The sequence below is a fragment of the Oncorhynchus kisutch genome, linkage group LG14 (genome assembly GCF_002021735.2).
Source record: "Oncorhynchus kisutch isolate 150728-3 linkage group LG14, Okis_V2, whole genome shotgun sequence".
Lineage (NCBI taxonomy): Eukaryota > Metazoa > Chordata > Actinopteri > Salmoniformes > Salmonidae > Oncorhynchus > Oncorhynchus kisutch.
In genome coordinates, this window is record NC_034187.2 from 47,201,937 (window position 1) to 47,229,887 (window position 27,951).

General features: G+C 43.1%; 1 protein-coding gene across 1 annotated transcript in view; it reads right to left on the reverse strand.

The window, feature by feature from the left end:
• LOC109903815 (MAM domain-containing glycosylphosphatidylinositol anchor protein 2) overlaps positions 1-27,951 on the reverse strand; it is a 244,066-nt gene that overhangs the window by 127,733 nt on the left and 88,382 nt on the right. The window contains exons 3-7 of the mRNA XM_020500790.2: positions 24,605-24,779; positions 17,455-17,651; positions 16,048-16,180; positions 14,243-14,512; positions 1,567-1,896 (exon numbers count right to left, since the gene is read on the reverse strand). Of these exons, the coding sequence (XP_020356379.1) occupies positions 1,567-1,896; positions 14,243-14,512; positions 16,048-16,180; positions 17,455-17,651; positions 24,605-24,779 (1,105 nt within the window). The remainder of the gene's footprint in view (positions 1-1,566; positions 1,897-14,242; positions 14,513-16,047; positions 16,181-17,454; positions 17,652-24,604; positions 24,780-27,951) is intronic.

Sequence of the window (27,951 nt, forward strand, 5' to 3'; positions counted from 1 at the left end):
AAAAGCTACGAATACAAAATAGCGCCAAATATGTAATAGAGTAAGGGAAGGGAACACAGAACAGAGAGGCAACGAATGAACAGACAGGTCTCATTTATTTGGCGCGTTTGAGGGGTAGCCATCTCCCCCTGAACTTTCAGCTCTGCTCTCCTACGGGGGTTCTCTGCCAAAGGCAAACACTATCATCCCAACCCAGGCCAATCATTCTGGATAGGCTTTACTTTGCTTAGCCCAAATGGATTTTAGTAATGCATGTTGGAGGCTTCTTCTCTGCTCCATTGGTTAATATACTGGAGGTGACAACAAAGGCAAATGCAGGTCTTAAAAATGTGAATCTGATGAACCGATCAAGACAGCTAGATGAGAGGGAAGGAAAGAACACACCACCTGAGACTTACGTAAGTAGTTGCAGGAGACCTGTGCCAGAGAGGGAAGCGTGTGTGTGTGTGTGTGTGTGTGTGTGTGTGTGTGTGTGTGTGTGTGTGTGTGTGTGTGTGTGTGTGTGTGTGTGTGTGTGTGTGTGTGTGTGTGTGGTGTGTGTGTATTTCAGGTTGATGCACATTAGCATGTCCTACAAAGGCTCCCGCACAAATAGGCTCATCTATTTCTGGGTTTATGAGTTGTAGCTACTCACAAAAGTAGTTTTAATGGACTTCAATGATCCTAATGGTCAGCTCCTTGTTGTTTTTAAGTTTTCCTTCTGTTTCATTGTCAATTTACCAATCCTCCCACCCACAACAGGAATAATAATGTCCGGGCTTATCATCAAACATTTGATGTTTCCGCTCCGGCATTACTAACTCATTATCAATTGTTGTTAAGAAAAAACTTCTAAAGATCTTTTGCATCAGTTCATACGCCAACAAACTAAAGGAAAATTACAGAGGGAGTAGCTAATTAGGAGAAAATAACACAGGTGACCCTACACTAGCAGGCTGTAAATAATCATTAGGTTTGGAAGTAGGAATGCGCATATTAGCGACAGATTTATGCCTGATTGAATGGACAGATCCCAACAATCTGGCCCGAAAATGCTTTAAAACCCAACACATAAGGATTATGGACTGTATATGAATGGAAGTCTGTGTTTTTGCCACGTCTGGCCATCGTTCAGTCATGGCGTGTCCTATCAAAGCACACATACTGTAGTATGTACTTTGTGTATTGCCTACTAAGAGGGGTAGGTAGGGGTGTGGAGGGGCTGTCCCATCATCTCATCCTTTATAAACACTGAAAGAGCTTGATGACTTTCTATATCCCTGTAACCCTGGGCTCTCCAAACTTGTTCCTGGAGAGCTACTGTCCTGTACATTTTTGCTCCAACTCTAATCTAGGACACATGATTGTAATAATTAGCGGGTAGATAAGCTGAATCAGGTTAAATACAACTGGGGTTAGAGCGAAAACCTACAGAACTGTTGCTCTCCAGGAACAGGGTTAGAAAGCCCTGCTGTAACCTATATCGTCCTGTAATGATGAGCCCTACAATATGCTACTTTAGTCAACTGTGCCACAAACCTATTAAACGACTAGAAGCACAACAGTACAGTACAGTCCATTGCTCACCTGTAGTCGAAGAGATATTGACGTCGATGCTGACTTCGGGGATGCCGCCGTTCTTCAGCGCCGCCACGCAGGTGTACGTGCCAAAGTCTGTGAACTTGAGGTCAATGATGTCCAGGTTGGTAGTGCCGGGCTGGACGTCGGGGTCGGTGTGGGTGATGACCATGCGCTCCGAGCTGCGCAGCGGCCGGCCATTCTTCAGCCAACTGAACAGAAGCTCCTCAGGGGGCGTTGCCTCTACCTGGCAGGAGATCTTGACCTCACGGCCGATTTGGATGTTGTCGTCGTTGTGGTACGGGTCAGGCGTGATCCAGAAGCGCCCCTTCTTTAGCCCTACGGAGAGAAAGAGTAATAGGCTACATCAGCACTAATGCTAAAAATTTGGGTTCCGTGATTTTCCTATAAATAACCAACCTTACTGTACTGATTGTATTTATAATTATGGCTGCCACCTGGGGGGCACAAAAGGTTACAGTTTTGAATAAAGATGGCTGAACGAAAGCTAGCTCACCAAAGCTAGCTAGCATAATATTGGTGTCAGAACTGGAATCCGAAGTCACGTCTCCTTTTAGAGACCAAGAAAAAACACTGGGTATAAGTCATTGTATACTATACAGTGGCAAGAAAATGTATGTGAATCCTTTGGAATTTCCTGGATTTATGCATACATTTGACATATAATGTGATCAGATCATTTTATCACATCAGTGTGCTTAAACGAATAACACAAATGATTGTATTTTCTATATTGAATACATAATTTAAACATTCACAGTGTAGGTTGGGGAAAGTATGTGAACCCCTAGGCTAATGACTTCTTCAAAAGCTAATTGGTGTCAGGAGTCAACTAACTTGGAGTTGACTCAATGAGACGAGATTGGAGATTTTGGTTAGAGCTGCCCTGCCCCATAAAAAACACTCACAAAATTTGAGTTTGCTATTCACAGGAAGCATTGCCTTGATGTGAACCATGCCTCAAACAAAAGAGATCTCAGAAGACCTAAGATTAAAGAATTGTCGCCTTGCATAAAGCTGGAAAGGGTTACAAAAGTATCTCTAAGTCAGTCCACGGTAAGACAAATTGTCTATAAATATGGAGAAATTTCAGCACTGTTGCTACTCTCCCTTGGAGTGGCCGTCCTGCAAAGATGACTGCAAGAGCACAGCGCAGAATTCTAGTGTCAGGTAAAGACTTACCGAAATCTCTGGAAGATGCTAAAATCTCTGTTGACGAGTCTACAATATGTAAAACACTAAACATGAATGGTGTTCATGGCAGGACACCATGGAAGAAGCCACTGCTATCAAAAAAATATATTGCTGCATGTCTGAAGTTCGCAAAAGAGCACCTTGATGTTCCACAGCGATACTAGCAATTATTCTGTGGACAGATGAAACTAAAGTTGTGTTGTTTGGAAGGAACGCACAACATTATGTGTGAAGAAAAAAAGGCACAGCACACCAACATCAAAACCTCATCCCAACTGTAAACGATGGTGGAGGGAGCATCATGGTTTGGGGCTGCTTTGCTGCCCCAGGGCCTGGACAGCTTGCTATCATCAACGGAAAAATTAATTCCCAAGTCCATCAAGACATTTTGCAGGAGAATGTAAGGCTATCTGTCCGCCAATTGAAGCTCAACAGAAGTTAAATTATGCAACAGGACAACAACCCAAAAGACAGAAGTAAATCAACAACAGAATGGCTTGAACAGAAGACAATACGCCTTCTGGAGTGGCCCAGTCAGTCCTGAAGTGGCCCAGTCAGTCCACAAGAATATTGTGGAACTGAAACAGTTTTGTAAAGAGGAATGGTCCAAAATGCCTCCTGACCTTTGTGCAGGTCTGATCCACAACTACAGAAAACATTTGGTTGAGGTTAATGCTGCCAAAGGAGGGTCAACCTGTAATTACATACAAGGGTTCACATACTTTTTCCAACCTGCACTGTGAATGTTTACATGCTGTGTTCAATAAAGACAAAACAATTATAATTGTTTGTGTGTTATTAGTTTAAGTAGATTGTGTTGGTCTATCGTTGTGACTTAGATGAAGATCAGATAATATTTTATGACCAATTTATGCAGAAATCCAGGTATTTCCAAAGGGTTCACAAACGTTTTCTTCCCACTGTAACTATTGTAGGTCCGAGAGACTTTCCTGGTCAGGTTATGTGGTCAGGACAAACTTATTAGGAACGGCTAATAAGAGCGCAAAAATAAGAGCCAAAGTCCCAGATTCTCTGAGAGAGGTTGCATTTTAGTGAATGAACAAATTACTTGAGGTTGTTTGTTTTCCGACTTCATTGTAACTGTCACACACTTTTCCTCAAAGACAGCGGTACATGTTTCACGACAAGAGGCTCATACATTTTTTTACCACAGTGTTTTCGATAAACATCACTTTCCCATTTACCTAAGAGTTCATATGCATATTTGCAGGGCACTAAAAGCATTCAAAGTATTAGCAAAAATATTTCCAATGTACCAATTTATAATGAGGTAAATAAGTGATCTACAAGTAGTCTCTCAGGCCCTTTTCCATTTACTATATATTTGGTATATAATACTTTGAAACAACAGGAAAATATGTGTGCCTTCAGTTGAATTCAAATGTTTGAGCAGGCAGCTTCAAAGGTTAAAGCCACAATTGAAGTAAAACGTCAACTCAGAGGATCCATATAAAGGGGGATGAAAAACTTCCAATACAAAAATAGCTGTTCCCACACTCCCAAAAACAACATATATTACTTTAAACATGACTTTTCACAATCAAACAGTGAATTTACTTGTACATTTTAGTTATATGCTTGTTCTAAGTCCATATGCCATCTCTCCAGAGTTGCATAGTGGCCAGCACCTAAGAAAATAGCCCAGGCGAGTGTGTGTGAAGCGTCATATTGTCCCTATTAATCAAGATGAAAATAAAATGCCTCCAAGACACTGACTTTGAGAAAACCACTGCACCACGGGATCAAGCTAGAATGATGAATGTGAAGTCACTCACTCACACAGTAGGGCTACATTAGTAGTTAGTGACTAAAGATGGAGTCATGAAGTGAATCAGCCAGCTTCATTCAACAATATTTATTTTGTAAGTAATGACATCCACCTTGTGCTTGAATGTCACGTAAGTCATTTTACTATGTCAGTGAAGCTTGCTAGCAGCAGGCAGGATACAAAACACTAAATCAGCTGATGAAATCACTGGTGACCGATATACAGTACTTGCAAATATTTTGTGCAGGAGTGTTTTTACAACTTTCTGACTGTCAGAAACTTGTATTTTCCCCCCTCATCAATCTACACACAATACCCCATAATGACAAAGCAAAAACAGTTTTGTAGAAATGTTTGCAAATGTATACGTAAAAAAAATAAAAAATAATATCACATACGTATACATAACTATTCAGACTCTTTACTCAGTGCTTTGTTGGAGCACCTTTGGCAGCGATTACAGCCTCAAGTCTGCTTGGGTATGATGCTACAAGCTTGGCACACCTGTATTTGGGGAGTTTCTCCCAGTCTTCTCTGCAGATCCTTTCAAGCTCTGTCAGGTTGGAGGGGGAGCGTCGCTGCACAGCTATTTTCAGGTCTCTCCAGATATGTTTGATCGGGTTCAAGTCTGGGCACTGGCTGGGCCACTCAAGGACATTCAGAGACTTGTCCTGAAGCCACTCCTGTGTTGTCTTGGCTGTGTGCTTAGGGTCATTGTCCTGTTGGAAGGTGAACCTTCGCCCCAGTCTGAGGTCCTGAGTGCTGTGGAGCAGGATCTCTCTGTACATTGCTCCATTCACCTTTCCCTGAATCCTGACTAGTCTCCCAATCCCTGCTGCTGAAAAACATCCCCACAGCATGATGCTGCCACCACCACGCTTCCTCGTATGGATGGTTCTTCTAGATGTGATGCTTGGCATTCAGGCCAAAGCGTTCATTCTTGGTTTCATCAAACCAGAGAATCTTGTTTCTCATGGCCTGAGAGTCTTTAGGTGCCTTTTGGCAAACTCCAAGCGGGCATAGATGCCTCTTACTGAGGAGCGGCTTCCGCCTGGCCACTCTACCATAAAGGCCTAATTGGTGGAGTGCTGCAGAGATGGTTGTCCTTCTAGAAGGTTCACCCATCTCCACAGAGGAACTCTGGAGCTCTGTCAGAGTGACCATCGGGTTCTTGGTCACCTCCCTGACCAAGGCCCTTCTCCCCCGGATGCTCAGTTTGGCCGGGCGGCCAGCTCTAGGAAGAGTCTTGGTGGTTCCAAACATCTTAAATTTAAGAACGATGGAGGCCAAACTCATGGCTTGGTTTTATGTTCTAACATGCACTGTCAACTGTGGGATCTTATATAGACAGGTGTGTGCCTTTCCAAATCATGTCCAATCAATGAATTTACCACAGGTGAACTCCAATCAAGTTGTAGAAACATCTAAAGGATGATTAATGGAAACAGGATGCACCTGAGCTCAATTTTGAGTCTCATAGCAAAGGGTCCGAATACTTATGAAAATAAGGTTTCTGTTTTTAATTTTTAATACATTTGCAAAAATTTGTCAAAACCTGTTTTGTGTGTAGATTGATGAGATAACAAAAAAATCCATTCTAGAATAAGGCTGTAACGGAACAAAATGTGGAAAAAGTCAAGGGGTCTGAATACTTTCAGAATACACTGTATAGGCTACAACACATTACGCAGGACAGAAAAACATAAAAGTCCATAGATGTTGCTAGCTACAGTATATGCTCTCTTTGTTGTTGTTTTTTTAAACTTTTCCCCCTTTTTCTCCCCAATTTCATGGTATCCAATTGGTAGTTACAGTCGTGCCTCATCGCTGCAACTCCCATACGGACTCTGGGGAGAGGCGACGGTCGAGAGCCGTGCGTCCTCCGACACACAACCCAGCCAAGTCGCACTGCTTCTTGACTCAATGCCCGCTAACCCAGAAGCCAGTAGCACCAATGTGTCAGAGGAAACACCTGGCGACCGTGTCAGCGTGCATTGCGCCCGGCCCGTCACATCGAATTGGGACAAGAACATCCCTGCCGGCCAAACCCTCCCCTAATCCGGACGACGCTGGGCCAATTGTGCGCCGCCCCATGGGTCTCCCGGTCGTGGCCGGCTGCGACAGAGTCTGGACTCGGCCAAGGATCTCTAGTGGCCCAGCTAGCACTGTGATGCAGTGCCTTAGAGCACTGTGCCACTCAGGAGGCCCTAGTAGATGCTATCTTGGGTAAATAAATGAATGCTCCAGCAGGCTAATCTTTTTGAGTGTGTGGACTGTATTACTTACTGTATTATATGGACTGGAATTCAAACCATGAAAAAGCAGGGAGAGAACATGCGATTCTGGTGCAGCACATGCGGCCTACAAAGTTAAAAGTATAGAGGCTAGCAAATTTTTATTTTGAAATATAATAGGGCCTTTCATAATAATTCCCCCTAATGTTATTAGCTTTCTCTCTAGTGTTGCTTTATTCCTACCTCGCTTTCAACAGTTAAATGAAGTACGATTTGTTATCCTTATCTTCATCATTCTAATGACATGCATGAATAATATAGAACTAGAATTGGATAGAATAGTTATGGCTCTGAATAAATAACTGCTAGCCTACCACCATTGCGTGTTCACTCTTCTTTCAAACTTCCTGTGAGTTCTATAGGCAGCTGTATATAACATTCAGCAAACAAGAGATTGCGTCCCTCTTTGAATAGTCTATTGGTGTAAGAAATGCTAAAAAAAAAGTATGTCCAGCAAGCAAGCTATTCTAGTCTAGTCTAGATTTTCCTGCATGGGACTCCAAGAGCTAAGGAGCATTTTTTAAGGAGCGAGGCCAGCGGAGCACAGGTGCGTAAGTATTGCACAAGAGACAGAGGCTACAAGTTAGAAGCTTATTATGCACAATGCATCATACATTAACTAAATATAAGGCTAATACTGCATAGAATGTATTACCTGAAAGAGGTAGGCTAGGACATCTATCTATCTATAGGCCTATATATCCATCTTGATTAGGATGATCTATTGTGGATAGAATTTGAATGGAATGAATGGAGGGAGAGAAATAATGTGAGAGAGTGCTCGCACATGCACTGATTTAAAGCAACGATATTCGAGTGATAGGCTGTTTTAAAACTCTGCAGCTGCAATAAAGTGTTTTTTATCTTTACAATTAAAAAATAAGGTGACCCCCGAAAGCCAAATGGAGATGTGTAAATTAGACGCACATTCAAAAAAAAAAATGACAGTGATGAGATGATAGGTCTACATGCATTGTGAACTGTGCTCCATACTGAGATGGGCTGTCTGTCCCCACCCTTAGCGTTGATGATTCATCATGCAGAGAGCAGAGAGAAGGCCGTAGAGAAGCCAGATATAGACATTGCATATAATTTATCAGTTCCATTTCACTTCATGCTGTTCATATAAATCATTTATTATAATTTACCGGTTTCTTGCAGTTATTTATCCCTGGAAAAGGGAGTGGTTTTGGGCGATAAATCTCGGTAACCGGTTTCCGCTATTCAACCCTAGCGAGCATTGTCTCAAATCAAATCAATCATCACGCATATGATAGTGGTTTTCATTGCAGATAAAGACATCCACGACCTATGTTGTGAATTCTCCTTTTAAAAGCCGTTTGCCAGTCCCTGTGTCACACGCATTCTCTCTCCCCCTGAATGAGTTGTGTAACCCTTCCATCCATCTCTCCTTTACTCATACCTGCTGAGCACAGAGTAGACTGCAGGCTTTTCTGTGGCAGGAAAGAAAGCACTGTGGGACTGGTGATTACCATTCAGAGAGATCGGCACGCTGCTTCAGATGCTCTCTGCTCTGCTGTCCTCTCCCCTCCTCTACTCTTCTTCTCCTCCCCTTTCCCTTTCTCCCCTGCCATCCTCTCCTTTCCCCATGCTCTATTCTGCTCTGCTCTCCTCTCCCCTTCCCTCTCTCCTCCTCTCCCATTCCCATCTTCTCTCCTCTACTCACCTTCCCTCTCCTCTCCCTCCTACTCCACCCTCTCCTCATGTTCCTCCTTATCTTCTCTCCTTCCCTTTCCTCCTCTCTGTCATTCCCTTGCCTCTCCAATCCTTTTCTCCTCTCCCTTGAGAACTTCTACAGAATAGCCCCATCTTCCTGCCAGTGTCCACTGGTGCACCATCTTCACTCTAGGGTCCTTGGCCAGCCATCGACCAACTGTCCCCCGCTATAGCACCACTCTCACCAACAGCCCTCACTTGCAAAGTCATTAATGGAAATAGGATGCGTTGCGAGCCAATCAATTAAAATTTGATTAACATGCTGATTTACATACAGCAGCAAATGTAACAAGTTCCTATTGCGAAGGGGGTTCGGAGGGCAGCCAAGTGGCAACATTAGGGGAAGGCTGTATAAATAATACCCTCGCTCTGCCCCTGGTAATAAATGCAGCGGTAGCTCAGGCAGATCACGGCATGCAAGGGGTCAGCTTGGTTCACCTCTTGTTGGCGAATTTGTAACTTAGATAGAGTAATTGAGCCGGAATGGCTGGAATCTCCTTCGATGAGCGCATAAAGTCTTTGAGGTGTGGTGATTGGGAATCCTTCGCATGCATACAGCCATTATCAACAGAGCTTTTACATTACTACTTACGAGACGGTGTTTTAGACGAGGTTAGACCAATCTTCACACAGATAGTCTAGGAAAGTAACTTGCAAGGCAGAGAGCCGAGTTCTGTCAAGTCCTGGGTTTAATTTTATTTCAATTTTGTTCATCTCAACAGGGCTGTTAATCCTGACACTTGAGCTAACTCTAGAAAGTAACTTAAAAAAATGATTTTGAGAGAGAAGTCTAACGCTGCACTATGTTTGATGCTACACAGTAAGGGACATGTCATTTCCCTTGGTGGTACATGCATTTAGTGTACAGGTGTAGCTTTCATCTGAGTGTCATAGATTTCATACTCTATCTAGCGATTTAAAAAGGGCTACTTCAATGAAAACGAGAAAACAAATTGCTAAAACTGTTGTCTAAGATCAAGCCATTTAAGCGCTAATGCTGACCTCAATCTTTCAGTGACAAAAAAATGGTTTGTTTCCTTGGATATGACCTTACTAGAGTCCAGGCTTCACAGATGGAACCTCAGTTGGAATTGTGTATCCTTTAATTAAGAATTGGCCTACCTATATCTTCCCACAATTCGAGCAAGTAGATCATAGAAATTCCTGGAAACTAATTCAATTCTTTCTAGGTCTGATTACTAAGATGCAGATTACATTGTGCAGATATGCAGCCATGGTCAATTCCAATCAAACCAAATTCAATCTGTATTGTCACTGATACAACCCAATTTGTCAGGAAATGCCCCAAACACCTAAACCCTAAAAGCTTCCAGTAGATCCCAGAGAGAGATCCCAGATACAGATCCCAGATACAGTTCAGAAAGAGCATTGACTTTTCTTTGTAACATTAACCCCCCAAAAACATACCATAACCACAGAGAGCACTTGCACGATCCTCCACCTGCTTTTAATGAGGACAGTTTCTTCGATATCGGCCCACTCATCAATTAGGCCAGACTGACAGCCAGAGAAGGCCATTGATCAGGCCTTTTTCTGCTGAGGCAAACACTAGTGCTGCCACATGCCCAGGACTCCCATTATATAATGGAATCTATGCAGTATAACTGGACTGTCCCCCCCCCAAAAAAACGAAATATACTGTATCTCAACTGCCTATTCTGTTTGCCTCATGGAGAAACAGACCAAGTAGAGATATGTGTAAATTAATAAAATGGGTGAGTTGCATGGTCAGCAAGCCCAGCTCACCCCCAGCCCGGCTCTACCTACCTGCCCGCCACCTCGACTGCTAAATAAGTTATAAACCACAGAGTCAGGTAACTTTCCTCCTGCCGAACATCTTCAAAAGCACTGAAATACTGAATGACCCCTCTCAAGATATTTGACGCGTTTCGCAGTACGGTTGTATTACGATAGCTACAGTACGCCTGCCATTTATTTTATTAATGATGTTCTCATCATTGCTGAGGGTATACCTGCCAGTTTACTCCAAGAAGGATTCTAAGGGAGGCTGGATTTCCACCGTCCAGCCCCCACTCTCAGAAAAGGTCCACAAAGAGTTAGTCTCTTTTGTACAGTGCATGCATCTGTGAAAAATTACTATTAACTCCCCAAAGTAAGTGGACCCAGAGTAAAGTGGCAAGAAACACAATGAGATTACATGGGCGGCAGGTAATCTAGCGGTTAAGAGCATTGGGCCAGTAACCAAAAGGTTGCAGGTTCAACTCCTGAGCAGACTAGGTGAAGAAATTGTAGATGTAGTTTGAGCAAGGCACTAAACCCTAAATTACTTAAATTTAAGTGCAATCCCCCTCTGCTGCTACCCCACAAATGAGATTCTACAATTTGTGCTGTGGGGCAGCATGGCAGAGCTTGTAAATGTCTCTCCAAGTCACCGGAGGCTGAATATCTTATTTGAGAGAGGCAGTCAAATGAACGACCCCTCAGAGAGGCTGCACAGCACAGACCATATCAAGGTTATTGTCTGATGAGTTGTCTGTTATATGTTTATCATCCATGAAGCCTGTGTAGAAGAACTTTGATGAAGGACCAGAGAGACAACGGTTCACTCTAACACATTTTTTGCGAGCTTCTACAAAACTGTAGAATAATACAGTGGCTGCCAATCTGTAATCTCCTTGGTTGGTGAATAACAACAATAAGACTGAATAATTCTGTTTTATGTTACCGTATCATGGGGTTACACTGGAACATCTTCACCAGTATGATGTAATTATTATATTCTACGTTTGAGCACAAGCATCCAGATTCTATAGTATTTCAACACTTACTACACATTTACACTACAGTATTCAATGTCCTTTGAGGTTTTTACAGACTAAGAGTCACAATCTTTCCACAAAGAACCAAAACAATATTTTGGAAGAAGACTGTCACAAATCCTAGATTGGAATGTATGGACGTGCTTTTTCTCCATAGTAGACCAAAAATGCTGAGTGTGGAGTCAGTATTGCCTTCCCCTTTGGGTCTTCTACCACCCAGGGTCTCTCTAGCTGAGCTCCTAGCCTGAGCTGCCTCCAGTCCTTCTCTCAACAGACTGATCTCTTGCCTTGGCAAAACATCTGAATCCCGCTAACTAACCAGCGCTCTCCACCTCCCAAAACACACACACACACACACACACACACACACATTCTCCTTCCCCATGCAAATGTGGAGCTTTCTGTTATCGAACTTAGAGTGCTGTCAGGGCCCAAGACTCCACAGACATAAATGGATCTCCTCTCAAAACCTGCAGCTTATACCCGTCCCGAGGTGCCAGCAGATGTCTGTGCACAGACGATCCGCTTTGAAGAGGGGGTGACTGTGAAATAAGATGCAACAGCTGCAGCAGCATTTGCCTTGGCAAGTTACAGTTTCTGAGCCTCATGAGTGGAATGAAAATGACGTTTTGGGGTGGTACCTGCAATTCTGTTTGCTGGCTGGCTAGAAACGTTTGATTACAGAAATTTGTGACGGAAAAATTATTAAGGCGCAAGAGGCGGAATGAACGTTTGATCGTACGAATTACCATATAAACATACGGGTGTAAACCATTGCTGTAGCAGCCATAATAGACCAGCCCCATTAGAATTTGACTCACAGTTTCTCCTAGATCGAGTCTGAGTGGGTGCTTGTCTGAGGCAAGAGAAAGGGGTGGGTGGGTTAAAAAGTAAGTAGTATGTTTGCACTCCTCTGTTGCAATGCTTAAGCAGTGTTTTCCAATTAGCGCCGGCCGTCGACTAATCAGCCAGTTACAGACTCATTTTCAGCCGACTACTTTTTCCACTTCACATTATCTACTGCAGGGGTGTGCAACTTCAGTGCTCGAGGGCCTGATTGGTGTCACACTTTTTCTCCATCCCTAGCAAACACAGCTGATTAATCAAATTGCATTCTAAACTGAAGATCATGATTAGGTGATTATTGAAGTTAGGAGTGTTAGCTGGAGCTGGGGCAAAACTGTGATACCAATCAGGCCCTCGAGGACTGGAATTGCCCACCCTACCCTACCCTACCTCTACTGTACTTCTACCTGGATCCAAAAATGTTTCTCCTATGGGGACAACCGAAGAACCCTTTTGGGACCATTTTTCTAAGAGCGTAGGATGTCGGGGTTCCCCAGACAGTGACGCTAAAGTGATTGGCTCTCGTCTCGTCAGTCAGTGTAGCCTAATTTGCAAATGCTACTGGTAGGCCTAAGGGTTTTGGCGAGTATATATCTAAGTATCAAAAGTAAATATAATTGCTAAAATATACCTACATATCAAAAGTAAAAGTATAAATAATTTCAAATTCCTTATATTAAGCAAATCAGATGGCACAATTTCTATTTTTTTTTTTAATATACGGATAGTCATGGGTACACTAACACAAATTTGCAAACAAAGTATTTGTGTTTAGTGAGTCCACCAGATCAGAGGCAGTAGCGATAACCAGGGATGTTCTTTTGATAAGTGTGTGAATTTGACCATTTTCCTGTCCTGCTAAGCATTCAAAATGTAAGAAGTTTTTTTTTGGGTAAGGGAAAATGTATGGAGTAAAAGTACATTATTTTCTTTAGTAATCTAGTGAAGTAAAAGTTGTCAAAAAATATCAATAGTAAAGTACACATAAACTACTTAAGTAGTACTCTACTTAAGTATTTTACACCACTGCCAGAGGACACCAAAATAGAGCTACTTCGGCAAAATAATTCTAACTGGCTACTTTTTCTATTTGGCTGGCCACTCTATGTACTTGTGGAAAACAATGGCTTACGTCTTTCTAGTCCTTTTCAGGAGGTAAAGTAGCATCACAAAAATCCAAGAGTATATCACAGAAGCCGGGGCAAAAAAACATAATTGCATAGGAATCAATAAAAGAGGGTGCTACTGGGAGCACTACTGGGAGCATCAAACAGTAAGCATGCGTTCGTTTTCTTTGATCTTACCATTTGTCCCCCGAGGGTTGTTATATCATATCTCCGGCCTTGATAGTAATTCACTGACTACACACGCACACAGCCCAGTGGCAAGGCTTTTAGAGGGGAATCAAACATGCATTGGTGCCATTTGGTCAGAATACACCAGTTTCCAAAGATTCTTTACACGTTTAATTGAGCATCCAAATCTGATATGACCTTGTACACGCTTAGAAAAAAAGATGCTATCTAGAATGTTAATAAAGGGTTCTTTGGCTGTTCCCATTGGAGAACTCTTTGAATAACCCTTTTTGGTTGCACGTAGAACGATTTTGGTTCCAGGTACAACCCCTTTGGATTCAAAGTAGAACCTTTCTACAGAGGGTTCTACATGGAACCCAAAAGGGTTCTCCTATGGGGACAGCCAAAGAAACCTTTTGGAACCCGTTTTTCTGAGTGTAGAATGGACACCATCTCAGGTAATTCACTAAGGCCTGTATCCTAACTTGAGATGTAATTCCAATGTTTGTGCAAATCTTCCACTGACCTCAATGCAAGAATTACATGAAGGTTTAGCCCCTAGACGATCCTAGCTACTTTTCTCCTAGCTAGAGTCAGGCTTGTCCTTATGCTACAAAACTGTTTTGGTCATATGTTGAGAGTGTGTCCGGGATAAAGGTAACAAATGGAGGCTTGTCCGGGATCAATGTATTACCTCCAGGGCCTTACCTCGGACCACGATGGCAGTGGACTTCTTAGCCGGGTTGCCAACGTTGTTGCTGGCCACGCAACTGTAGACTCCTGCTTCCTCCATGGAGATGGAGGGCAGCGTGAGGGTTCCCCCGTTGAGTCGGCTTTTCTTAGACAGCTCATCCGTGTTGCGCACCCAGGTGAGTGTGGGTGTTGGCTCCCCACCGGAGGTCACACACACCAGTGTCACGGACTGCCCGGGGTTCACCACGATAGGGTCCTCCACCAGCAGTTTAATGGTGGGGGATGCTTGAAACCACAGGAATAAGTAGATTGCATTACAATGTATGTCTGTATGAAACAAGTCATTAGTTAAATCTCGGCAACCATAATTTTTTACTCTTGCCAGCTACTCAATTAGGTTCTTGAGATGAGAGATGAGAAATAAAACTAGAAACCTGAAACGACAACGGAAACTCTCAGCCAAAGCATGGGCCAAATGTTCCCACACCTTCCAAAATTCAAAAGATACAAAATTCTGATTTTGTCCATATAATCAGTGACGAAAAATCTTTGCAACGGAACAATTGTTACTCATTATTTGTTCCATCCCATAGTCTATTGAGAGATGTTACAATACCATTTATGTTACGTACATCTGTCCATGAGAGATTAGTCAAAAGTCAACAAACAAGTCAATAGGTACTGCCGCTGCTGTAAACTGAGTAGTATTCTCCCAAAGGTAGGATATACACAATATATACAAAAGTATGTGGACACCCCTTCAAATGAGTGGATTTGGCTATTTCAGCCACACCCATTGCTGACAGGTAAATACAATTGAGCACACAGCCATGCAATCTACATAGACAAACATTGGCGGTACAATGGCCTTACTGAAGAGCTCAGTGACTTTCAACATGGCACCATCATCTGAGCAACAACGCCCCACTTTCATCTGAGTAACAATGGCTCAGCCGCCATTGAACTCTGGAGCAGAGGAAACACGTTCTCTGGAGTGATGAATCATGCTTCACCATCTGGCAGTCTGACGGACGTGTTTGGCGGATGCCAGGAGGGAGCTACTGGCCCCAAGATCAGTGTGGAAGAACCTGACTAGCCTGCACAGAGCCCTGACCTCAACCCCATCGAACACCTTTGGGATGAATTGGAACGCCAACTGCGAGCCAAGCATAATCGCCGAACATCAGTGCCCGACCTCACTAATTCTCAAGGCTGAACGGAAGCAAGTCCCCGCAGCAATGTTCCAACATCTAATGGAAAGCATTCCCAGAAGAGTGGAGGCTGTTATAGCAGCAAAGGGGGACCAACTCCATGTTATTGCCCATGATTTTGGAATGAGATGTTCGACAAGCAGGTGTCCACCAATAGCATATCCTATTCTGTCACTAGTTGATATTCGGTTCTATAGTGTAGCTGTATAGTTGATGATAAGTTTTACGTTTGTAAGTTCATAACCTTTATAGGTTTATCAATAGGCACATGGCATCCCAATACCAACCAGTGGGATAAATACATTTACTAGCACGGCATAAGCAAGCCTGCTCACACACACTGTAAGTCTAATCAATGCTAGTTAGGGGGTATAGGGCCGGAGCAGGAAACCCGCAGGGCAGTGTATTAGGACCGAGTGCTTTCTCCTCTATCATTATTGGCCCTATATAGGGGTGAAGCATCACAGAGAAAAATGGCGAGCCTACAGAATTCCCATCCGTAATGAATCAGGCAATTCCGCAGCTTTTCATAGGCGAAATTGCCAGATCCTTGATGTTATGAGTGCTAAACAATACAGAACCGTGTTCTCAGCCGCCCCAACCTCTAACCTGTTTTGTTAGAGAGTTTGAAGAGAACATTCTTCTCTGGGATGCCACACACATTCCGGACAGAGGCGATACAGCTGTAGTTGGCGTAATCCTGAGGTCGAAGGTTCTTCAGCTTTAGAATCTTGGTCTCCCCCTGCAACTCAGAAAGAGAAACAGTGTAAAGTGATGTGCCGCCTGTCGCTCTTAATGTGTCTTACAAAGTAAGATAGCAGTGGTATTGAACTGGTCTCGTCGGCTCGTCCTCATCAAAGTGCTTCCTTGGCAGCGCTTCAACAATGAGCTCATTCCCCGAACTAGGAGTATTATCTTGACACCGAGCTTTCAGTTTCATGAAATTCATTGCCTGCCTATTTGGATGTGCTTGAAGTGGTGTGCTTGGGACAAATGTCAAGATGCATACAAGCACTATTAACACACATGTATCGTCATGACATTGTAAATAATTTTACCAACAATAGCTGTTTTGTCTGCTCTCGTGTATACCGCCACCTTTGTAGCACTGGCAACATACTTAGAATATGTTATTGTTCCTTATGTTCTTAATTAAAACTCAGGAGGGCATTACTAGGCTGAGGATGGCACAACATGTGAAGTCTACCTGAAAAACTAGGTCCTGATGTGTGTGTGTGTGTATGTGTGTGTGTGTGTGTGTGTGTGTGTGTGTGTGTGTGTGTGTGTGTGTGTGTGTGTGTGTGTGTGTGTGTGTGTGTGTGTGTGTGTGTGTGTGTGTGTGTGTGTGTGTGTGAGAGAGAGAGAGAGAAACTTCACTGGGAGAAAAATACAGCGAGCCCCTGAAGTGCCGTCTTCCTCTGCTCATTTCGAGCATATCTGAGTTGTGTGAGTGTCATGCCACCGCGAGCCCAAGCTGTTCCCTTCTCTATCATAGTTTATCTGCTTATGAAACCAGCCTTTGTGAAGCCTGTCAGACATACGACTGTCAAAATGCTCTCATCTCTCCTGTCAACGAAGCTGACTTTACAAGGAGAGAGGAGATTAGATGAGATGTTTAAAAAAAACTGGTGCAATTTCCCAACTCAAGTCACTGATATTGTGCTCACAAAACATCCTCCCATTTGGGATTTGAGTGCTCAATGGGAAACTTTCTATATGCTGTGAAGGGGATAAACACACACAATTAAAACACACAATTTCCATAATAAGAAATTACTTCCTTTATGAGAATAGGAGTTCCTTAATATCTAAAATGCTGATCAGAGGAACGGGTTGTTTGATCAAGCTAAGGGTTCTCAAAAAAAAATACCCAAAAGCCTGAAAAATTCCCCTGAGGGCCTGATACCAATTTGTCTGAAGAACCACAAGAAACAGCTCTTGGCCGGATTTGGCACCCAGGCCACGAGTTTTAGACCCTGATCTAGATGTCACAGCAGGCGTGGACTTTCGGCTTACTTGTGTAAAGAAGGGCTCGTAGATCTCCACGCCCTTATCCGAGCCTTGGGACAGGAACTCTTTGCCACGCCTCCAGCTGTAGCGCACTGGGGGGTTGGAGTTGGCCATGCAGCGCAGGAACACTGTCCGCTCATAGTAGAACTGCTCCTTAGCCTCCCCGATGCTCTGGTGGACGGTTACGATGGGATCATCCAAATCTAGAAAGTGAACATAGAAACAGTGGTCCTTGGCATCAAGGCGCCTCCAAGCAGCCTCTGTTTGCCACACACTTGTGTAGGTCAACGCATGAAGGGCAATTACCTTTCCTTCTTAATCCCAAGGACCTATTTATATACAGTGGCTGACTTTTAATGAAGTGTGCTGGTTCAATTGGTTAACAGCTGTTGTCCTCTTTTGCAATCACATCTTCCCCCTTAAGCTCTTTAAAGAGCCTGTGATGTCACAGACGTAATACTTATACCAAATGTGCATGACAAAAGGAAAAACCTTGATATGTTTTACATGTGAAATATAATATCCATCATATAAATATCATATGAAAGATCATAGAAATATTATATTTTCTATTTTTCTAGAGATTTTTCTTGAGAGCATCAGTAAAGTCAATCCCTGACTTCTACAGTCGACAAACACATCACAATTACACTTTTTTTTCTATTTATCATATATCCAACATTTCAGGAATCCTCAACTCCATCCATAATTGTCAAATAAAGGCACACGCATTCCACTGAGGTGCTTTCAAATGTTTTTTGACAGCCAGAGTAGTGCTTGAAGTTCAATGAAAAGGGCCACTTAGGCTCCAAAGTTCCAGCTCCAATCGAGAGGGAGCTTTTAAAACTGTGATTTTGACAAGAGCTCGATAATGACTAAAAAGTGTTCCACCGGAGAGCCACTGGCTTTTATTGGCTACTTTGAGATGCACAAGCACCTTCAAAAATCTGTTTCCCACCAGCCAACTAACTACTGCGACTAACTACTGCCACGGGCAGTCCAGAGCCAGACAAATTTCCTGTACAAACCATTATAATGTATTTGCATTTTTTTATAATAAATAATGGCTTTGCAGATTAGTCTGAGTCAATTCTCCGATACGTTTTCCTTATTTCTTTCTCCTACTGCCGTGGAATGTCAGTCAGACTCAATCAAGGTCATCGTTGTGCTTTAGCCTTTAGCCTTGCCAACCACCAAGGATTCCAACACAGCATCGCCAAGTGGCAGCGAACAGCAACACGTGTCATTGCTTTGATCAGCTCGTCTCATTTAGTGAAGCAGGCAGGATCGATAAAAGTGCATGTGTGCCACAGTGGAGCAGAGATTAGACAATAAGCAAGTGCTCTGATCTCTGAGTCAGGGGTAATGACACTATGCTCATTGTCTCCCCCTGGCAATGTTTTCTGCCACTGTCCATCTCCGCTCCTATTTATCTTGCATCTCTGCAGTAAACTAACCCATGGCCCTCTATCGTCTCCTCCTCTCCACTCTCTCGGAAGCACATCCTCAGAGTGCAGACACACCAGATTTGTCTCGTTTTTGTATTTGCCAGGTCCAGGCAACCGGGGAACGCTGAATGTCAAACATGGAAACGCTGACTCGATCAACCTCATTTTGGGGGGTTGAAGAATTTGTAGCTCACTTTTTCATGGGAGTACCGAGGTAGGGGAAGATTGCAGAGTAAGGCTTCTCGGGGGCTTCCGATACAACTCATCCACAGAGAGAAAGTATAGACTGAGTAGACAAAACATTAAGAACACCTCTTTCCATGACATACTGACCAGGCGAATCCAGGTGACCCCTTATGTCACTTGGTAAATCCACTTCAATCAGTCTAGATGAAGAGGAGACCGGTATACTTCTGGCCCCTCCTTGGACACTGTGTTAACTAACCTCCAGATGAGCTTCAATGCCATACAACTCTCCTTCCGTGGCCTCCAACTGCTCTTAAAATGCAAGTAAAACTAAATGCATGCTTTTCAATCGATCGCTGCCCGCACCTACTCGCCCGTCCAGCATCACTACTCTGGACGGCTCTGACTTAGAATACGTGGACAACCACAAATACCTGGGTGTCTGGTTAGACTGTAAACTCTCCTTCCAGACTCACATTAAGCATCTCCAATCCAAAATTAAATCTAGAATCGGCTTCCTATATCGCAACAAAGCATCCTTCACTCATGCTGCCAAACATACCCTTGTAAAACTGACCATCCTACCGATCCTCAACTTCGGTGATGTCATCTATAAAATAGCCTCCAACACTCTACTCAACAAACTGGATGCAGTCTATCACAGTGCCATCCGTTTTGTCACCAAAGCCCCATACACTACCCACCATTGCGACCTGTACGCTCTCGTTGGTTGGCCCTCGCTTCATACTCGTCGCCAAACCCACTGGCTACAGGTTATCTACAAGTCTCTGCTAGGTAAAGCCCTGCCTTATCTCAGCTCACTGGTCACCATAGCAGCACCCACTCGTAGCACGCACTCCAGAAGGTATATCTCACTGGTCACCCCCAAAGCCAATTCCTCCTTTGGTTGTCTTTCCTTCCAGTTCTCTGCTGCCCATGACTGGAACGAATTGCAAAAATCTCTGAAGCTGGAGACTCACATCTCCCTCACTAGCTTTAAGCACCAGCTGTCAGAGCATTTTACAGATCACTGCACCTGTACTTAGCCTATCTGTAAACAGCCCATCTACAGTGCCTTGCGAAAGTATTCGGCCCCCTTGAACTTTGCGACCTTTTGCCACATTTCAGGCTTCAAACATAAAGATATAAAACTGTATTTTTTTGTGAAGAATCAACAACAAGTTGGACACTATCATGAAGTGGAACGACATTTATTGGATATTTCAAACTTTTTTAACAAATCAAAAACAGAAAAATTGGGTGTGCAAAATTATTCAGCCCCCTTAAGTTTATACTTTGTAGCGCCACCTTTTGCTGCGATTACAGCTGTAAGTCGCTTGGGGTATGTCTCTATCAGTTTTGCACATCGAGAGACTGACATTTTTTCCCATTCCTCCTTGCAAAACAGCTCGAGCTCAGTGGGGTTGGATGGAGAGCATTTGTGAACAGCAGTTTTCAGTTCTTTCCACAGATTCTCGATTGGATTCAGGTCTGGACTTTGACTTGGCCATTCTAACACCTGGATATGTTTATTTTTGAACCATTCCATTTCTTGTTGGAAGACAAATCTCCGTCCCAGTCTCAGGTCTTTTGCAGACTCCATCAGGTTTTCTTCCAGAATGGTCCTGTATTTGGCTCCATCCATCTTCCCATCAATTTTAACCATCTTCCCTGTCCCTGCTGAAGAAAAGCAGGCCCAAACCATGATGCTGCCACCACCATGTTTGACAGTGGGGATGCTGTGTTCAGGGTGATGAGCTGTGTTGCTTTTACGCCAAACATAACGTTTTGCATTGTTGCCAAAAAGTTCAATTTTGGTTTCATCTGACCAGAGCACCTTCTTCCACATGTTTGGTGTGTCTCCCAGGTGGCTTGTGGCAAACTTTAAACGACACTTTTTATGGATATCTTTAAGAAATGGCTTTCTTCTTGCCACTCTTCCATAAAGGCCAAATTTGTGCAATATACGACTGATTGTTGTCCTATGGACAGAGTCTCCCACCTCAGCTGTAGATCTCTGCAGTTCATCCAGAGTGATCATGGGCCTCTTGGCTGCATCTCTGATCAGTCTTCTCCTTGTATGAGCTGAAAGTTTAGAGGGACGGCCAGGTCTTGGTAGATTTGCAGTGGTCTGATACTCCTTCCATTTCAATATTATCGCTTGCACAGTGCTCCTTGGGATGTTTAAAGCTTGGGAAATCTTTTTGTATTCAAATCCGGCTTTAAACTTCTTCACAACAGTATCTCGGACCTGCCTGGTGTGTTCCTTGTTCTTCATGATGCACTCTGCGCTTTTAACGGACCTCTGAGACTATCACAGTGCAGGTGCATTTATACGGAGACTTGATTACACACAGGTGGATTGTATTTATCATCATTAGTCATTTAGGTCAACATTGGATCATTCAGAGATCCTCACTGAACTTCTGGAGAGAGTTTGCTGCACTGAAAGTAAAGGGGCTGAATAATTTTGCACGCCCAATTTTTCAGTTTTTGATTTGTTAAAAAAGTTTGAAATATCCAATAAATGTCATTCCACTTCATGATTGTGTCCCACTTGTTGTTGATTTTTCACAAAAAAATACAGTTTTATATCTTTATGTTTGAAGCCTGAAATGTGGCAAAAGGTCGCAAAGTTCAAGGGGGCCGAATACTTTCGCAAGGCACTGTATCTACCTACCTCATCCCCATACTGGTATTTATTTATTTTGCTCCTTTGCACCCCAGTATCTCTACCTGCACATTCATCTTCTGCCGATCTACCATTCCAGTGTTTAATTGCTATATTTTAATTACTTCGCCACCATGGCCTATTTATTTCCTTAACTTGCCTCATTTGCACTCACTGTATATAGACTTTTTGTTTTATTTTGTTCTACTGTATTATTGGCTGTATGTTTTGTTTATTCCATGTGTAACTCTGTGTTGTTGTATGTTTCGAATTGCTACGCTTTATCTTGGCCAGGTCGCAGTTGCAAATGAGAACTTGTTCTCAACTAGCCTACCTGGTTAAATAAAGGTGAAATAAATAAATAAAAACAACAAAGGATTTGAGCCTTGAGACAATTGAGACATTATATTCAAGTGCCTTTTAACAGGGTATGGTAGTAGGTGCCAGGCGCACCGGTTTGTGTCAAGAATTGCAACGCTGCTGGGTTTTTCACTCTCAACAGTTTCCCGTGTGTATCAAGAATGGTCCACCACCAAAGGACATCCAGCCAACTTGACACAACTGTGGGAAGCATTGGAGTTAACATGCGCCAGCATCCCTGTAGAACGCTTTGTACACCTTGAAGAGTCCATGCCCTGACAAATTTAGGCTGGTCTGAGGGAAAAAGGGTGCAACTCAATATTAGGAAGGTGTTCCTAATGCTTGGTATACTCAACATCTAGCCCGCCACAGTAAATGGGAAAATGTATATGCAAAACAGTACATTATGTCCTCAGACATTTGAAGTTGAATTGCTGCTTTGGAGAGAGGTATGCAAACACCAACAATGGGATGCACTAAAACTTGCAGTATCCACATAATGCTTATTTTGAGTCAATTTGCAATTATCAACCCTGATTAACAGAGCAATTAGAACAATTGATGAATTCACCATCTAAAAGGCTTAATCCAATCTGTCTCTTAAGGCCTATAACAGTCGCACAAAGGAAACACTATAAAGTCCTCTTTGAGAATTCCAAGTGAACACCAATGGTTGGCCATCTCTGTGGGTCTGCAAAGTACTTTCTACAGCCATAAAATTAGATTTGTAATTTGGGTGATCTCTCTCTTTAGGTAGTGTTGCTGCTTTTTTTCATTTGCAATGTTGGGATTATGCACCATGACTTCAGACATCTAAGTCAAATCAAATTCAAATCAAATTTATTTATATAGCCCTTCGTACATCAGCTGATATCTCAAAGTGCTGTACAGAAACCCAGCCTAAAACCCCAAACAGCAAGCAATGCAGGTGTAGAAGCACGGTGGCTAGGAAAAACTCCCTAGAAAGGCCAATACCTAGGAAGAAACCTAGAGAGGAACCAGGCTATGTGGGGTGGCCAGTCCTCTTCTGGCTGTGCCGGGTGGAGATTATAACAGAACATGGCCAAGATGTTCAAATGTTCATAAATGACCAGCATGGTCGAATAATAATAAGGCAGAACAGTTGAAACTAGAGCAGCAGCACAGTCAGGTGGAAGTTGAAACTGGAGCAGCAGCATGGCCAGGTGGACTGGGGACAGCAAGGAGTCATCATGTCAGGTAGTCCTGGGGCATGGTCCTAGGGCTCAGGTCCTCCGAGAGAGAGAAAGAAAGAGAGAAGGAGAGAATTAGAGAACGCACACTTAGATTCACACAGGACACCGAATAGGACAGGAGAAGTACTCCAGATATAACAAACTGACCCCAGCCCCCCGACACATAAACTACTGCAGCATAAATACTGGAGGCTGAGACAGGAGGGGTCAGGAGACACTGTGGCCCCATCCGAGGATGAGTCTGCGTTCCAAATGGTATTCTGTTCCCTATATGGCAAAATTTTTATACATTTTGTATTATCTTTATTTAACTATTGTCCCTGGTCAAAAGTAACACAGTATGTAGGGAACAGGGTGCCATTTGGGATTCAGGCTCTGACTGTATTGCTGGAATTCACAACCCCTTTGTTTCACAACTATTAATTTCTTCAGCAATGTGCACTGTCAGGCCTTCACACAGCTGGGATGCAGTTCCCTTACTGAGTGAATAAAAGCAGCGATGACACTGATATGATGGCAGCGTCCACAGCATTAAGAAATGGCTAAAATTAACACTTCAGAGTATCCTGAGTAAGGATGAATAATGTGTTTGTTACCTTTGGCTTTATAGTGAGGGTATGGTACATTTAATTTACTCATACTTGGCTTTCTTTTGAGGCCTTTTGTGTTTCAAAAAGTAATGTTGTAATTCTACTATAGCCTTAACCTGCTTGAAACAACTTTCTTCAACCCCAACGTCATGTTGTCTGGGACGGTGAGGACTACTAGTGAGTGAGCCAATGCCTCTGTTCAGTAGCTAAAGCACAAGGCATGAGTAACTGGACAAGGGCAATCTGCAGAGGGTCAAGGACAATCGGCAGAACTTATGATGCATGCTATGATGGGGGAAAAATCAATACATTTACATATCACAATATTATTTTGGGATGATATTATATCGATACTTTCGGATTTGTGCTCCATCTTCTTTTTAAATAGTGAGCCAACATTTTTCAGCACTTATTTCCATGACCGATCAAAACAATTTTTTTCACTTCTCTCTGCAGCAGCCATATAGTGAGCAATATGTTTAAAACATCAAGATTACAGTATCGAATCGCAATACATATAGAATCATGAAAATTATGAGAATCGCAATACACATCATATAGGCACCTAAGTAATGTGATAATGTTGTATTGTTAGGTCCCTGCCAATTCCCAGCCCTAGCAGCGAACATCGGAGGAGTGCATGGGAAAAGGGCAGGCAGGCAACCGAGGCAAGGCCTGCTCACTCACAGTAGACGTCCACTCGGATCGACTTGATGGCCGGTGAGCCCAGGCCATTCTCGGCCTTGCAGTAGTAGCGTCCGCCCTGGTGCCTCTGGATCCGGATGATGCGCAGGGTCTCGTTGAACACACTGGAGTCCTGGAAGCGGTCGGAGGCGCTACCGGCCGTTTTAGTCCACCGGATCTGGGGTTGGAGAGAGATAGAGGCCAGAGGTGACCGAGGAGGTCTAATGCTATGGACAACTGGCTCCGGCTGGACAGAGAGCAATGGGGTCAGCCATGGGATAAATATATTGCAACACACACTCTGGATTAAAATGAGCCAATGAGCATGTTTTACAGGAAGTGAAATACCGAACTAGTAATGATGTATTTTCAAATATGGGCTTAATAACTTTTCAAACATGGGCTTTGTTATGCTCCCAATATGAGGAACAATCAATGAAACAAATATACTGAACAAAAATCTAAACGTAACATGGAAAAAATGAAAATATTTTACTGAGTTACAGTTCATATATGGAAATCAGTCAATTTAAATTAATTAATTAGGCCCTAATCTATGGATTTCACATGACTGGGCAAGGGTGCAGCCATGGGTGGGCCTGGGAGGGCATAGGCCTACCCACTGGGAAACCAGGCCCAGCCAATCAGAATGAGTTTTTCTCCGGGCCGTTTTTTTTTTACCTTCATTTTTTTACATTTTTACCTTCAGTTAACAACAAATTCTTATTTACAATGATGGTCTACCCCGGCCCAACCTGGACCAATTGTGCGCCAACCTATGGGACTCCCAATCACGGCCGGATGTGAAACAGCCTGGATTTCAACCAGGGACTGTAGTGACTCCTCTTGCACTGAGATGCAGTGCCTTAGACCGCTGCGCCACTCGGGAGCAGAACATCTTTTTTTTTACATCCAGAGTGCAACAAACATGATTTAGAGCTTGTTTATGGAAAAGTGGTTATTTCTGAATTTCAATGTTGCAACTTGCTGAAAATTGTCCACAGATATGAACACTGTGGACAGTTGTGCAGTTGTGAGGCCGGTTGGACGTACTGCCAAATTCTCTAAAACAACATTGGAGGTGGCTTATGGTAGAGAAATTAACATTAAATTACCTGGCAACAGCTCTGGTGGACATTCCTGCAGTCGGCTTGCCAATTGCATGCTCCCTCAAAACTTGAGACATCTGTGGCAATGTGTTGTGTGACAAAACATCACATTTTGGAGTGGCATTTTATTGTCCCTAGCACAAGGTGCACCTGTGTAATGATCATGCTGTTTAATCAGCTTCTTGATATGCCACACCTGTCCGGTGGATGGAATATATTGGAAAAGGAGAAATTCTCACTAACAGGGATGTGTCCAAATTCGTGCACAAAATTTAAGAGAAATCAGCTTTTTGAGCATCTGGGCTCTTATTTCAGCTCATGAGACTTTATAAGTTGCATTTATATTTTTGTTCAGTGTAGTACCACACATTTGTTTTACCTTCTTTGTAATATAGTATGTCCATATACTCTCGATTGAGAATCGCAACAGAGCAAAGTGTTTGCCAGGTCGCAATTGTAAATGAGAACTTGTTCTCAACTTGCCTACCTGGTTAAATAAAGGTAAATAAATAAATAAATTGTGTAATACAGTACATGAATAACAATGATATAAATGGTCAAATTGACTGAAATGTATATCTATGGCGCCATTGATGGATAAGCGCATAAAATAGTTAGGTGGCTCGTGTTTGAGTGACTCTTGTGAGACTGTGACATGTGTCCATCATTCCAACGCCATCCAGTGGGTCTGGATTCCATATGGCACGTCAAGTTTCACACAGAACTCTGACAAAACCTCAAAAAACAGCTCTGACAATTTTGTGCAACTCTTTGAGGCATTCTCAATGGTGCGGAAGCTGTTTGATAAACAGTCTCTAATACATAATATGTTTGAATGTTTGGAGAGAATTGCCTCTGATATCACGGAAATCAAATGAACATGGCATCTTATGATCCTTCCCATCATGCATCTGGAAACAAGAAACAAGGCATCCGTGGCATTTGGACAGATTAAATACATTTGTGATCTGAGAAGGGAGAAGGATGAGAACATCAGTCGCCCGCTGCCTGTCTATGCATTTGCACGGATTCTGCATTTGGCCTCCGAAGGCGAAGAAGACCGCAGCGGTCGGCAGCAGCAGTGTTCTCGGGAATGCGCCAATGGTGTTTGCAAGAAATGGATGTGAGGCCCCCTGTGTACACTCACTACGCTCACTCTGCCAGTCATGCCGACAAGCAGAGCAATTTGCCCATTCAGCCCTGGCATGGCCCTTGTTGGGGCCTGTGTGAGCTTTCCTGTGTGGTTGACCTACATTGCAACAAAACCCTCCTTTATCATAGCGGCTCCTTATGAGCGGGGACAGCCGGGGGTCGGCAGTCAAGGGACCTGCAGCAGAGTCCCATTCAAGAGGGTAGGTGGAGGGGCATTGAGGAGCCACAAACAGCCCCACCCTTCATCACCTCCACCCTGCAAATTATCCCCTCCCACTTCCCCATTCTCCAAGTAAAATGTACTTGTTGTTTGGCTTGGTTAGCTACTTTTCTCATGGTACCACGGGTGTGGAGGCAGAATAATAATTTCGAACAGAGTCACAACCTAGCTTTGCATGTAGAGAGGAGGGATAAAATCAATTTCATGTTTTGCTGAAAATGGTAGGTAGCGTGGATTTGTTTACATGCATATTGGTGTTGGCTAAGGAATAACATGGCGTTGGAATTCATGGGGCTTAGCTTAGCCACGCCGGCTTTCTTTTTGGGGGGTTGGGAGGATAAGATGTCCTCTCTTTCCTCGGCAACATGAAACTTGGCTATAAAACTTCTAGGTCCCCACACAGTGTCTGAAATGAAACCAGGCATGCAGAATTTCAATTAGATTTATTACTACTGAATAACCAGGACGGTGAAAGACATTGGACAATGGCACAGATATTATCACTGTCAACTCAGTGATGCAAATCTAATTTGGGTGAGTGCTAGTTGCTGCGAATGAAAAAAACTAAGATTTTCATGATGGACCACTGTATAGTCAGGTCTCGTAGGTATTACTAGAAAATTCTCTATGTAGTTATAATGTCATGTTTACAATGTGCTTATAGATGTGTAATATATGCTTTATTATAAACAATATAATATCGTAATGCATCTTTTGTGATGTGGCCTGCTTCAAAGTCAGCATGTGCTTATCACATATTCCATCCAGTCTATCAAAGCCACTGGTTGTAGCCTATGATACGATCATGAAGCACATTACAGAATGTTCCAGTAAGATAATAAAAATAAGCTGTTCTCTGCATTGTATGT